The sequence below is a fragment of the Poecilia latipinna genome, unplaced genomic scaffold (genome assembly GCF_001443285.1).
Source record: "Poecilia latipinna isolate Pla-1442-1.1 unplaced genomic scaffold, P_latipinna-1.0 Scaffold952, whole genome shotgun sequence".
NCBI classification, from domain to species: Eukaryota; Metazoa; Chordata; class Actinopteri; order Cyprinodontiformes; family Poeciliidae; genus Poecilia; species Poecilia latipinna.
In genome coordinates this window covers 127,463-141,548 of record NW_015113568.1, presented here as the reverse complement: position 1 = coordinate 141,548, position 14,086 = coordinate 127,463, and the positions used below count along the sequence as shown (strand labels likewise).

The window sequence follows — 14,086 nt, the reverse complement described above, 5'->3', positions numbered from 1 at the left end:
AATATTCATGAATGAGCATGACATTTCCCAGGCATCCTGTTTATGCCAATGACTAATGCAGCTGAGAGAAAAGAGTCTGTATGGGCAGATGACTGTGAGGGTCGAGTTCGGCCCTTTTTATTTATAGAAGGCCCCGAGCGCTGGAGGTGCAGGCCAAAACAAATATTTTCTCGCTAAAATTGAATTGTAATAGCAAAAAGCAAACGTGGAGATGGATAAGCTTGATAGCAGATGGAGAGGATCTCATAGAGGACCGTCAAATTAAAAAGTAGACGTGTGGTGCAAGTCGGTGGATTTAATAAATATAAATATGGTAATATTACTACTAATAATAGAACTACTCCCCATTTTTTGATTGCATATAGTATTTTGCATGTATTTATTTTTTGTCTATTTTGTTTTATTTTATTTGATCATTTATTTTAACTTTTATGCGTGTTATTATTATTATAGCTTCATTATTTTCCCATTATTTTCGCCATTTTGGCTTCATTTTTGTTTATTAAATGATGCCATTGTGGAATCTGTAGTTTTGTACATACCAGATCATGTATGTTTAAGGTATTGTTAACTATATATATATATATATATATATATATATATATATATATATATATATTCTTTTTTTTTTTTTTTTCTGTATCTGTTGTTACACATGTTTTTGTTTCTTGTATTAGTCACTTTTCCCCTCTTCCCCCTTTTCCCTGAATCCATGTTGGTGTAACAATCAACCTGTACGCCCACTGTAAGTGCTTTATGCTGTTTCCATCCGTATTTGGATCACACTTTGGATCTGAACTTATGTCCACTTGCTTAAAATAAAAAAATGCCTCTCTAACATCTGTATCGGCTCCCTTCACAGGGTGCATCTTTGATGTTCAGTTTCGGACCAGGAGAGATGGGAAGTTTCAAGCGTTGGGGCAACCTGCAGGGCTTCCAGCCTTCGGGCGTAGTGTGGGTCAATGTGGAGTCACCCCCTGTGTTCATGTTCACTGCAGGAATGCAGGGACGTGTGTGGACTCTGGTTCATCTGTCTAGTGAGTTAAAAAATCTTTGGGATTCATTGGGTTATATTTTGCAGTGATTCCATTTTGTAATGGCTAGATTTTAATTATACTGAACAAAAGTATAAATGCAACACTTTTGTTTCTGCCCCCATTTTGTCATGAGCTGAACTCAGACATCCAAACATTTTCTACATGCAAAATAAACCCATTTCTCTCAAGTATTGTTCTCAAACCTGTCTGTGGAGGTCCCGTGCTGGTGTGGTTACACGTGATTTGAGGTTCTGAGCCCAGTTGGAGGTGCTGCCAAATTTTCTAAAACGCTTTTGGAGATGGCTTATGCCAGGTGACAGGTTCCCTGAAAACTTGTGACATCTGCGGCATTGTGCCATGTGACAAAACTGCCCAATTCACAGCGGCCTTTTACTGTGACCAGCCTGAGGCACTCCTGTGCAGTAATCATGCTTTGTAATCAGCATCTTGATAGGCTACATGGATTATCTTGGCATAGGAAAAGTGCTCACCATCACAGACCTAGACGGATTTGTGAACCGCATTTGGGAAAAACACATCTATTGTGTCTATAAAAAAAAAGGTCTGGATGTTTGACTTCAGCTCATGGCAAAAAGGGAGCAAAAACAAACGTGTTGTGGTAATATTTCTAGTCAGTGTTGTTGCAAAGCATATAAGTAAAGGGAATGGCAGAATTTACAGGTGTTACAATGTGCTCGACTGTTCCCATGTACAGCTGCCAATGCCCGCCCGGATGGAAAGGAACCCTCTGCACTGAGACCGTGTCTGTGTGTGATCCTGAACACCGGCCCCCTCCTCTCTGTACCCATGGCTCCACCTGCATCCCTCTGCCGAATGGATATACCTGCCAGTGCCCCTTGGGGACTGCAGGACTCCACTGTGAGACAGGTTGCAACGCAGAACCTATCAATCCTTTTTTATTTATTTATTTATTTTTTTTATAAAGCCTCCTGCAAAAGTATTTATAGCTCTTGTACTTTTACACATTACACTGCAACCGGAAATGGCGATATATTTTTAGAGGGACTTTCTGTGAAAAAACAACAAAAAGTTGTGCTTAACTGGAGAGTTTTTATATAAAAAAAATTACATTTACACTGATGCAACTAATTGCCTTCATAAGTCATGCATTTAATAAAAAGAGTTTCCCTCCTGACCATTTAGGAAAAAAATAGACATCTTTTTCTACCTTAACCAGTAGGCTTTGCACAGTCAATATTGATCAGAGAAGCAGCCAACAAGCTGCTTACTCTGGTGGAGTTGCAGAGATCCACAGTTCAGGTAGGATAATCTGTCATCTCTACAGTTCTCAAATCTGGTCTTTAATGAAAAAGGTCTGTGAAGAAAGACATTATTCAAAAAAAATGTTTTATAGTTTGCTATGCGTTATGTTGGGGACACAGAAAGCCTGAGACAAATCAGTGCTATATGTGATGGAAAAATAACTCTGCACATCATCCTGAACACACAATTCACAGTCAAACGTTGTAGCGGCAGCACAATAGTGTGGGGATGTTTTTCTTCAGGAAAAAAAAATGTTCAGAGTTATAGAGAAAAATACTTGATGGAAGTGTTTTTGAAGCTCATTCTCTTATTTTGTAAAGAAAATTGACCAAATTTTATATCAAAGCTTGTGCAAGACTGGTAGAGACATCTCTCAAATGAGTAAGTGGTTGAAAAGGGCTTTTAACATCCACTTGTTAAAAGCTGGGTGATTACAAATTCAGGGCAGAATTACACATTTTTAATAGCAAAAAAAAAAAAAGTAACGTTTCCTTTTCTTTCCTCTTCACAAATATACAGTATTGTGAGTTGATTTATCAAGTCAAATTTCTGTAAAATATATTGATGTTTGCAGATGTAATGTTACACAAATTTAAAAAGTGCAAGTGGTATGAGTATCTTTCAAGGAACTGCATACTGTTTATATTTTTATAAGGCAAATATCTTCTGTGGGTTACTTTTTTTTAAGTTAACTTGTGCCTTGTCTTTTCCATTCAGCTGTGAGGATCACAGACCCATCCTTCAGTACTAACCAGTCTTCGTGGATGTCATTTCCTCCAATGAGCATTCGGCACAGGACTGTTGTTGAACTGCAGTTTCAGCCTTTGTCACCTGATGGCATCCTTGTCTATTCTGCACAGCATCTTGGTGCCAGAGCAGGTGATGACGTTTAATCTATAGTTAAAGATCACCTTCTTCTTGCATACTTTGTGCTATTTCAACCATTCAACTTTTCCCATATTCTGCTCATTAAGTGTGTTATAACTATGTCTTTTGGTATTAACATCCTCTATGGTTTATGAAATTTTCAGCTTTTTCTGCTCATCTTGGGCCCAATTGAAATAAAATTCTGCTAAGTACTTTGACGTAGTTGCATCTAGAAACACTATTCAAACTTTAAACATTCGGCCTATCCTTAACTTACTTGTTTATCTTAGCTTTTGTCATATCTTGTACAGATTTCATAAAATCCCTCTTCAAGTTTTTCCCTACATTATGCTTAGTCTGGGGTAAAAGACACTAGTGAAGTGGTAGTGAAAGACACTGGTTCACTACCAGCCTTCCTTCCTCTGAGCCTCGTCCTAAACCTCCTTTCAGCACCACATCCAACTCTCCCTCCAACACTCCCTCCAACCATAATTCCAGCCCTCATTCCAACTCTGCATCCAACAACCAAACCTAACTCAAGCCATATTTCTAATCCTAATCCAACCTCTTCCCAACCATTGCTAATCATTGTGCTTCTGTAAAATAAAACAATGACAACAAAGTTCTCAACCAACAGCTTACCCTGCTTGTCATAAGTCAACATTTGCAACATCTACATTCACAATAAGTGCCAAATGCTAAACATTTTTGTACTTTACCAAGAAGAATTATACAGAAATACCTACAAATATGATATTTTGAACCGTTTTATCCACCACAAAAAATAAATATTGACAGCTAACAATAGAAATGCTTTGTTTTTTTGTTGTTGTTTTTTTTCAGGAGATTTCTTCTGTCTCTCCTTGACATCTGGGTTTGTCCAGTTGAGATACAATTTAGGTGATGGCACCCATGTTCTGCAGTCAATCCGGACTGTGGACCTGCGTGGCAGGAGATGGCATGTGGTGAAGGCTGGCCGAACCGGTCACCAAGGCTTCCTCAGCCTGGACAGCGAGGAGGTTAGAGAAAACAGGACTGAGGGGATGACTACACTCGATGTTGCAACTAATATATTTGTCGGAGGAGTGTCCACTTTGAGCTTTGTCTGCCCTGAAGCAACTGAGCATGAACCAATGAGCTTCACCGGCGGCCTGCGAGAACTCATAATCAATGGTCGAGAACTTGAGCTAACAGAGACAGGAGCTATTGGTGGAGCAAACATCGAGGACTGGGAAGGCACAGCCTGTGGATACAAAGTGTGTCATAACGGCGGTCAATGTAAAGCTACAGGGGCTGACTCATTCATATGTACATGTCCGTCATTATGGACTGGATCTCAGTGCAACAAGTCTGTAAGCTGTGTAAACAACAACTGCAGACATGGCTCAATATGTGCTCCATCTCCATCTACTGTGCTCTCCTACAGCTGCATTTGTCTCTTAGGATGGGGAGGAACACATTGCGACACTAGACTGTCCACAGACATATTCAGGTTTGTTGGAAACTCTCACATTAAATACAAAGATCAGAGGTTTAACACAAGAAACCTGAAATTCACACAGGTTTCGTTTAGTGTCTATGCCAGTTCAAGTGACGGTTTGATAGTGTGGCTAGGGATGGCCGAACAGGAAGATGACGACTACCTTTCAGTTGGACTTGAGGAAGGAAATCTGAAGATTGCAGTTAATCTTGGAGAAAGACTTACCCTTCCAGTAACTTTTAGAAATCACAATTTCTGCTGTAGAAGATGGCATAACGTGTCTTTAAGTCTTAACCGAACTGTTATTCGAGCGTTTCTCAACAACGAGGAAATCCTGTTTGAAGATTTGGACCCATTTGAGAGATATGTAGCCTTAAACTCGGGGGGTGTGGCTTACTTTGGCGGGTTTGAATTTTACAGAAATGTATCAGTGGTCACCTCTGGGATATTTTCAAAGGGTTTTGAAGGAAGTATTAGAAATGTGTTTTTGTTCGGAGATGGGAACCCGGTGCTTTTTCATAAAAACAGTGAAGGCTTTAATATTTTTGAAGGCACTGAATGATAGTAAAACTCTTAACTTTGGATATCTACAACTTTGGATATTTATTGAAGACTGTATGTAGTTTTGTAGCGTAATAGTGATTTAACTGAGTTGCATTCAAAACACACAAAAAAATTATGAATAAATCATATTTATGAAGAATTTGAAGTTCTCTATTTCACTTTTTTTTTTTTGTCCTGGTAATAATTTAGCATCTTTCCAGAGATTGGCCATTCATGCACTCACTGGTCATTTTATTATGCACATCTTGCTATTCATGGGTTGAACCCCTTTTAGTACATTAGAACTGCCTTAAGTGGCATAGATTCAACAACTGTTAGAAACATTCCTGGGAGATTTTGACATAATAGTATAACCCAATTCCTAAAGATTTGTAGGATGAACATTCAGGATTGAACTCTCCCGTTCCACCACTTCCTAAAGGCGACTATGAGGAGTTTGGAGTTCAGATAAATCCACTTTTAGAAACTATTTTTGATTATGTAAACTTTGTGGCATGAAGCATTATCTTGTCAACAGTACTTATCAGGACTGGACATGGTTGGTAACATTAACCAAGCAGGCTGTTTGATTCTCAATTGTCAACATAGTATTTATACAAGACAGGTTGGATCAATGGTTTTGTGGTCCTGCTGTGTTGCAGCTCAAACTGAGACAAACATCAAATTATTGTTCTGTAACTATCCAATTTTGGTGAGGTTGTTTGAATTGCCACCCGTTTCCTCTTCTTAGGCTGACAATGCCTGATCTGGTCTTCTGCAGCTGTAGCCCATCTGCTTCAAGTTTCAATATGCTCTGCATTTAAAGACTGATTATTTACCTGGACCAGATCCAGATACGGAGGCCTCAGTCCTCGACGTGGCCGTCGCAGGTTTGAGGCCCTGTCTTATGACCACTCCTCAACCCATTTTCCTGTCTGACCACTATCAAATAAAGACCAAAGCTGGAATCTTAAATGTTCACCTTAGAAAAACTCTGCATTGACTGGTTACCACTATCAAGGTACAACAAGGCTACAAAATGTTATGGTTTTAATAATGTAAATATTGTCTGCCAAACTGTGGCTTTGGGCTTCAAATCCTCAGTTTTCTCTGGTATTACAAAGTAACAAAGCATAGTCCCTCCTTTAAATGTTGCAATGATTTAGCCAAATGCTGTTCAGTTGGTTGACAAAACAAACTTCTTCTGCTGCTACTTTTTCCTCAATTGCAAGAAATATAAAGTCAGCTGTGGGCAAATATTTCTGCCTGTGAACACCACCAAAGGTATGGTGTGGAAACTAAAGGACTGCCACCCATCACGCTTTTCAGGGCAACACTGTTTTAATTGGTTTTAAATAAAAGCAGATCATGCTATTCATTTTTTTTTTAAAGGTGTGTTAACACTTGTATATTTTTACTGAACGTAGCAACTTAAAAAAAAAAAAGACCCAACTTTGGTAATAATTACCAATACAAAAGGATTAGTTTTATTATGAACTGTACATAAACACACGGTGCAAAGGCACACATCTCTAGTGTATATTACAAGCCAAAATGTACACACTTTCTCAACCGAAAGCTTATAAAACATTGAAGCAGTTTAAAAGAAATTAAAATAGGAAATAAAGCACAAAGCTGCTGTTTAGATTTTCCGTAATTAAATATTGTGTTAAACATTCAAGCTAAAATGTGGAGCTCATCTTATGTTCTCCGTTCGCCCACATTGTTGCATGTGACCGGGAGACTGATAGTACAGCAGTATAATATAAACAAGATACAGAAGAGATAAATCGTTAAACCATTCCAGTATTCTTTTGTTGGTCTGAATAAAAAAAAAACAAACAAAAAAAACAGCTGGGATCTCATTTGGCTGCACCATTAATAACATAAAATGGAACTTCACTGTTGTATAAAATAATTTTATCAATTGCCAGTGTAGAAAAGTGGCATGTACCAGCCATGTGATCAACACGCTTCAAGTCCTTAAGAGCTCAAAACACTCTTTAGGCAGGATTTAAAACAAACAAACAAAGCAACAGTATTACGACGAGTAGCTGTCTTTTGAACTTCTACGTCCGTTCTCGTAGTCAGAGTCCCGCCTGTGCCTGTGTCTGTCCTTGTGATGGCCGCTGTAATCGTTGCTGTGGTGCCTCTCTTTCCTCCTCTCGCCGTGGCGGTCTTCTGAGTGGCCGTGGTGCCTGCTCCTCTCCCTGTGCTTGTCGTCGTCGCCGTACCTTTTCTCCCGCTCCCTGTCGTGGTGCCGGCTCTTTTTCTCGTGGTACGAGTCCTTGTGGTAGCTGTGCCTCCCGTAGTGGTCTCTGTCTTCGGTGTTTCGCGGCCTCTCCCAGGGGTCGGTGTAGCGCTCGTTTAGAAGTTTCTGGTCTCTGGCCCCGGATGATAAATGGCTGGTCGGCTCTGAAAGGCTTTCGGGATGCGGAGGAAGGGCCTCTGAAGTGCCGTCCTGATCTCCCTGCATGTTAACATTCTGGTCTTCTGTGTTCAAGTTGGATATAGTGTTAGAAGTCGTGGCACCTAAGTTGTTACAGCTGCCAGAGACTGGCTCAGAGGCTTCTGTGTTTGACAATTCTTGATGTCCTTGGACTTCGGGAGGATTCGGATTTTGACTAACTGCAGCACCAGGATGAGTCGGGCTTGGATCTTCCTTACTGGGAAATGATTTACAAGTGGGTTGATTTATTTCTTCCAGCTTGTGCCTGGCCTGTGAGAGCTGCAAATATCCTTGGTGAAATGGTAACAGTGGATCTTTTTTAATACTGCTCGACACGGGGACTGGTTTAGGACCTGAAACATCAGGAAGGCAGGCTTTCTCCTTTTGTAGCACCATTGTTTTATCTTCGTTCTCAGAGGAATACGCTGAAGACTTTTTCAGTATTCCACTTAAAGGAGCTTTTGAGCTGCTTGTGTGATCTGCAGTAGCCTGGGATTCTGACTGCAGCGGCGAATTCCCTTCACTTGTTTCCTTTTCAGATTCAGACAATGGGCCAGAGCTGCTTTTGTTTGCTGAGGCAGAACCGCCGGTTTCAGTGCCACTCGGATATGCCGACATGCTCACCAGGAACGCTTCAGTCGATACATCTGGGGGCTTATCTTTCAGTGTGATTGATGTGTGATGGACCACAACAGGAGAGACTTTTCCCGAGGAGGTGTTGGAAGCAGAGGCGTTAGACGGACACGGCGGCTCCGGTTCAGCTCTAACAGATTTAGTTTCTTTCTTCCTGATGAGAAAACGAGAAGAGGCACCAGCTGTCGGACCCTTTGAGTCACCGGCTGATGCATCCGTTTTGGGAGCAGGCTTGGTCTTCGGGGTGTCGTGTCCTGTTGTCGCGGGTTTATCTCCGACATCTGGCAGAGGAGGTAATTCCCCTCCCCATCCCACTAACACACCTGGAAGAAAGCGAAGCGGCTTTTGTGCCTCCTGGTTCCCCGGCTCCTCTGCCGCAGCCGGTTCTTCAGAGGAATCGGCAACAGGCTCGTCTTCGTTAGTATCGAGGGGTTTTTCCACCTCTTTTTTGAGGGGAGCGGTCAGAGAAGACAGGAACAATTTTTCCTCCTCCTCAGTGGTTCTTGTGACTTTCGTGGTAACTGTGATGGGCTTGGTTTCTGGGACAATCCTCGTAGATTCATTCACGTCCACAGTGAGGAAATCTCTTTTTGGTCTCTGGCGAATGATGAGTCCAAGGAGGAGATTGGAACGGTTGCTTTCCAAACCTATCAGAGATATCGATTATTTCGAAGTGTTGCATGAGTAAGTTCACAAAATGAAAACAAGACAATTACAAACGCTCTCTTGCCCTAGTTACCTGGCCCGTCAAAGGGAACAAGCTGATGAGGAACTTTTTCTGTGGCACCAAGGGGAATGAGATACATATCCTTCACTTGTCGCAGGTTATTGGATACGACCCCAAAACGCCTACGGCTGCTGAAGTAGGCATAAAGAAGAGTATAGGAGATCTCATCTTCTTCTGTCTCCGGGGAGAAACGAACCAGGCACACCTCCTTTAATGAAACAAAATCCATGTGTTGGTAAAAAAACAACAACATTTAATTACATTATAAATTATTGCATAATTAAATTAGGCATCCACTTTAAGTCAGGCCACAGCTTCTGACCCATTAAAACAATACCAGTCATTTTTGTTTTATTGAGCGTTCAGCCGTTGAAATATGAAAATGTTGGCATGCAATTTGGCATTCTCAGAAAGAAGGTAAGGATCTACACTGTCAAAGAATACAAATAAAAACTGCTTTTTTTTTGGTAATAATAGTCACTACCTGCACTAATCGTTAATATAAGATGCTGAAGCAACTTTAAAATGTCATCTCTGCAATAATTTTGGCTTTGTGTGGTGTTTTATGGGAACAGGACTGCTCTCCCACACACAGCATGACATAACTGTGATTAATGAAAGCCATTAATGACCACTCATAGCAGAAAAGCTAGGAAAGATATTTCTTGAAATCCCACTAATTTCTGTTCAGTGTCTCTGTGATTTACTTATTTTTCCTAATAACTTTGAGTCTGTAAAATAAATGTTAGGTGCAAAAAAAATTTGGAATCCAACTTAGAAAACTTCTATATGAAGTGAAATCCTTGACGTTTCATCCACGTCCATCAAGATACTTAAACTAAATTAATTCAGGTGGAGATTACTAGCTTATATTTTAGCTTTTGCTCGATTCTAAAGGAAGAAAAAATGCCCAATACTCACTTTTGTCCCAGTTGCCCGAATCTTCTCTAAATAGTCCCAGACTGTTTGAGGACTTATCCTTCCACCAACCTGGATGCTGTCTGGAAGGTCCTATTGAGAAAAAAAAAAAAAAAAAAGGCATTTAACGCAGCACAAACCAACAAAATTAGAAATGCAAATTTACCAGATTTTTAAAAACCGTTTACAGCTATTTACTGGTGTTGAGACGCTTTACCAAGGTCGAGAAAGAGTCGCATACTGTTAGACAAAAGGTCCATTGTAAAGAGTTATATTTTTGATTCTGTTAGACACTAAGGTTCGTTCCTCAGAGAAACAGAAACTTATCAGGGACTCAGAGACATGGTGTGATTTCAGGGAGTGTCTTCAGTCCATATAATCAGCTACCCTCCTCCTTCTCCTCAGACGCTGCACAGACTTTTTTTTTAAACTCTTCTCGAATGTAATGGTAAAATCGTCTCCTTTCAGCGCTGAAAGTGAATAAAATAAAGTCTGAATGCTTTTCTTGGCTGATTTTATGCTCCATGTGTCAATACAAATTATGATTCATCAATCAGGATTTTCATTCTCAACACTGGATACTTAATTTTTATTTGACAAAGTAAAATTGTGTTGCTTTTTTTTAATTATTATTATTATTATTTTACAGTATTAAATTTCTAAGCAGTGCAAGGACGCTGCAAGTATCTGGGTCACGTCTCTGCAGTTCTTGTGCCTGCTTCACAGGTAACAGCCACTTACGGTGCAGTCAAACGATTTGAGCCTTTCTGACTTTTTTTTTTTTTTTTCGTGTGTGTTGAAGTTACTCCCTGAGTGTTGTTGAGCTGTGTAAGAGGCGCACAGCTGCTAATCCAGACACTTCTCATAGGCTGCACCTGAACGCCTATTTCCAACTGCACTTCGCTGTAGTGTTTACTTTTTACGAGAGAATCTGAACATGGTTCTCCGCATCCACTCTACCTCCGATAAGTTGTCCAAAATGCCTGAGACGGGAAAAGCTTTTGTCACAAGTTTTGCCACCGAGTGCATGTGAATGAATCCTCGCCACAGGGACTTCAAGTTGGAAAGGAAAGCGGCTTCTTCATCTCTTCCAGCCACGTGATCTGACCTGCAGCAAAAAAAAAAAAAAAAAAAGTGAGAAAAACTTGCAAGAGGCAAAGTCATACATATAAGGTCAAACAGTGCTTCCCACCTTGCTTCAAAGCCTGATTTGGCATTTCTGAAGCTCTCCTTCAAAACGGTGAGGTGCAGGTCGTCGTCGACTGGAGGCGGCGGCGTGCTCTTCCCCTCCTCTGATTTAGCTGAATGCCTCCGTACCACTGTGGTTGCAACTTTAGCCACCTTGGTTTGGGCCTCTTCCACTGGGGGCGCCATACGACCTTATAATAGAAAATACAATAAGCCGAGTTGGATGCTTGGAATGCTAACTTGATTTGTAAGATCACAATCAGAAAAATTATTTCTTACCTGTGCAGATTTTGCAATGCAGGTCGAATAAGTGAGACTTGTGTTGACTTGTAGTGTCTTTCTCAACCTTTGTATTCTCTTCTTTTCTTTCCAGGGCTTTGGGGGGTTCTGGTACTTCTTCAGTCACTTTAGGGAGAGGCTCAAGCTAAAAGCGAAGAAGAAGAAGAAAAAACTCAGGGTGTATCATTAAACAGCTTTTGGCCATGTTTAAGAAAAAGAAAAATTATTTTTGCTTTAAACTTTGGCATTTACCTCTACAGGCTCCGGTGCTTTCATCGGCTCCTGGCTCTCGATTTCAATTTCACCTTTGTGGGTAATCTTAGTAATGGGTCGTCTTTCCACCTCTCTTTGCTCCTTTTCAATCATCTCAATAGTCTAAAACAGAAGAAACACATTTCAGTTTTTTCCCCCCCTCTTACAAATTCAAGCATACTTCAAGAAAACTGACCAAACATATGTAAACTTTCAACATAGAGTAAAAATGACCTCTTGAGATTCACTTCTAAGTTCAAAGCTCAACAAGAAGGCCAGTACAAGTCGTCCGTGTGCGCAACAACCAGAAAACATTAAGAATCACATACGTGTCTGTTCTCTCTCTGTCGCCAGGCAGCCAACTCTTTTGAGGCCAGCTCCTCCGGACTCATTCGAATTAAGTTACCAGGAGAAATTTCCCCATTGAGAACCCTTTTGAACAGAACCTGCAAAAGGAAACAATTACAAATTACTAAAAGCAGATGGTATGTAATGGCAAACATTTGAATTAAGCCTGGCATAAATAGGCACTTACATTATTTTTTGTATCCTTTAGGTTAAACATCAAGCTTCTGTACTTGTTCTTGTATTTGTGGTCAGTGTCTTTATAAAGTTGAAACAGCTCTCTTTCAGTCTTCTTGGCAACCTCAGAGGCCCTCTCCTCTGGGATGTTAAGATCTGAATCCTTCAACCTAAAATGAACGAGATGTCAGTTATTTAGAAAATACGCAGATCTTCTGAAAAGTTCTGCATGTTCAGCAAGATGCGCTTCTAGACAAATGGTTGTTAGAATTTCTTTCAGCTAGAATACATAATGTAAAATTCAAAAACTGAGCAGAAGAGGGAGAAGTGTCTTACTTTGAGTGAGACTTTTAATTTTATTATAATTTAAATGTACCTACACGGATTAGGTAAACAGCTGGTTCTTTTCAGACCCAGCATGACTCAGGTGCTTATATCCATCCTTATATTATATACACCACTTCATAACATTTTCTAATATTCAGATAACCACTGAAATCTTTATTAACTAAACCTTTTTTATATCTTCAGTCTCTGATTGCGGAAGAGATGGAAGTATTGACATGAGAACAATTTGCTTTTATTTACATAAACTTGCAATTTTACACACAGTTTAAGTAACAAGCATTTTATTGCAGTCAATATTAAAATATCTGGGTATAAATTCCTTTCAACAGTGCTTAGCACTTTCTTGCAATGTGGAGTTTGTAGTTAACAATATACACATTTAAGACAGTTAAATATATTTTATGAAAAAAAAAATAATCTGGGTACATTTAAAACTTTATAATAAGACGTTGCAAAGTTTGTGATGTGACCCATAGTTTCTGCAGAGAATAGCAGTAGAAAATAGCACACAAGTGGTTGTATTTGAAACACTGAATGTAACTAGACATCCTGCAAGAGAGAAATGACCCCGAGGTCACCCAGATATTGGGTTTTAAGGGGAAAGTATGACACACATCGCATCACTTCTTTGTTAATGCTGTGGAGCTAAGGGTCTCCCCTTTTCACTCCTGACAGCGCACACACAGAGATGTGAGGTCAAAGGGTTGATTTGTGAGAAAGTGAGTCGTCATGGAAATACTATCAGAAAGGATTAACAGCTGGATTTACTTCTAAAATATACTGACCTCTGTGTGAGAATTTCTCTCAGGGAATCACGCACACTTTTCCTGATTGCCTCCACAGACACGGGTTTCTTCGAAGTCAAAGACACAGCCTTGCTTTTAGATTCATGTTTGGACAGACTACCTGTGAAGAGGGAATGTGAATATGATCAGCCTAGGTGATAAATATTAAATGTTAAAACTGTGAGTTACCAAAAAAAATATGTCAAAGGATTATCAAATTTAACTTCAGCAGAAATTTCAGCAACAACTATTTTAGTAATTGTTTATTCTATCAAATAATCTAACGGTTAATCAGATTTTTTTAAAATTTGAACATTCTGCAGATTTTTTATTTCACCACTTAAAGATTTGTATACACTATTAGAAACATATTAAAACAATACTGCTTTTCTAAATAAGAAATAAGCATTTTATCACCCAAAATGCAAAAACATAGCATTCCTTTTATAAATGCTTCACCATTTGGAGTAAAGGTTGCATCAGCAACATGTGAAAAGCTCAGCTCTTTCTGCTTGATTTAACAGCAATACAGTGTAGAGCTAATCTGTTGAGGAATTTTTCAATTAATGAATTAATAAGTAGAGAACAAAAGTTGCTTAATAGAGTTTTTTATTCATTTATTTGCAACATTTAAACTAGGTGAAGCTAAAGCTATGCCATTTGAGGGGTTCTGTGTAGAACACATTTAAAGTTTTTTTTTTTTTTTTTTTTTTTTTTTTTTTTTTTAAAAAAAATTTTTATATATTTACACATTTTGTTTAAATTTCTTTATTT

The 14,086-nt window shown here is 39.4% G+C and overlaps 2 protein-coding genes across 5 annotated transcripts in view; one reads left to right on the top strand and one right to left on the bottom strand.

Annotated features, from left to right (window-relative positions):
* The window catches only part of eys (eyes shut homolog), a 98,787-nt gene extending 91,556 nt beyond the window's left edge, over positions 1 to 7,231 (top strand). Inside the window, exons 21-24 of the mRNA XM_015049587.1 lie at positions 863 to 1,037; positions 1,753 to 1,916; positions 3,039 to 3,200; positions 4,032 to 7,231. Of these exons, the coding sequence (XP_014905073.1) occupies positions 863 to 1,037; positions 1,753 to 1,916; positions 3,039 to 3,200; positions 4,032 to 5,230 (1,700 nt within the window). The 3' untranslated portion in view covers positions 5,231 to 7,231. The remainder of the gene's footprint in view (positions 1 to 862; positions 1,038 to 1,752; positions 1,917 to 3,038; positions 3,201 to 4,031) is intronic.
* phf3 (PHD finger protein 3) overlaps positions 6,677 to 14,086 on the bottom strand; it is a 17,357-nt gene continuing 9,947 nt past the window's right edge. For all 4 annotated transcript variants that reach the window (XM_015049589.1, XM_015049591.1, XM_015049592.1 and 1 more), the window contains 10 exons: positions 13,313 to 13,433; positions 12,193 to 12,349; positions 11,987 to 12,103; positions 11,658 to 11,780; positions 11,406 to 11,550; positions 11,131 to 11,317; positions 10,899 to 11,046; positions 9,942 to 10,031; positions 9,033 to 9,228; positions 6,677 to 8,940 (listed from right to left, as the gene is read on the bottom strand). In XM_015049589.1, coding sequence (XP_014905075.1) covers positions 7,253 to 8,940; positions 9,033 to 9,228; positions 9,942 to 10,031; positions 10,899 to 11,046; positions 11,131 to 11,317; positions 11,406 to 11,550; positions 11,658 to 11,780; positions 11,987 to 12,103; positions 12,193 to 12,349; positions 13,313 to 13,433 — 2,972 coding nt within the window. In that variant the 3' untranslated portion in view covers positions 6,677 to 7,252. The remainder of the gene's footprint in view (positions 8,941 to 9,032; positions 9,229 to 9,941; positions 10,032 to 10,898; positions 11,047 to 11,130; positions 11,318 to 11,405; positions 11,551 to 11,657; positions 11,781 to 11,986; positions 12,104 to 12,192; positions 12,350 to 13,312; positions 13,434 to 14,086) is intronic.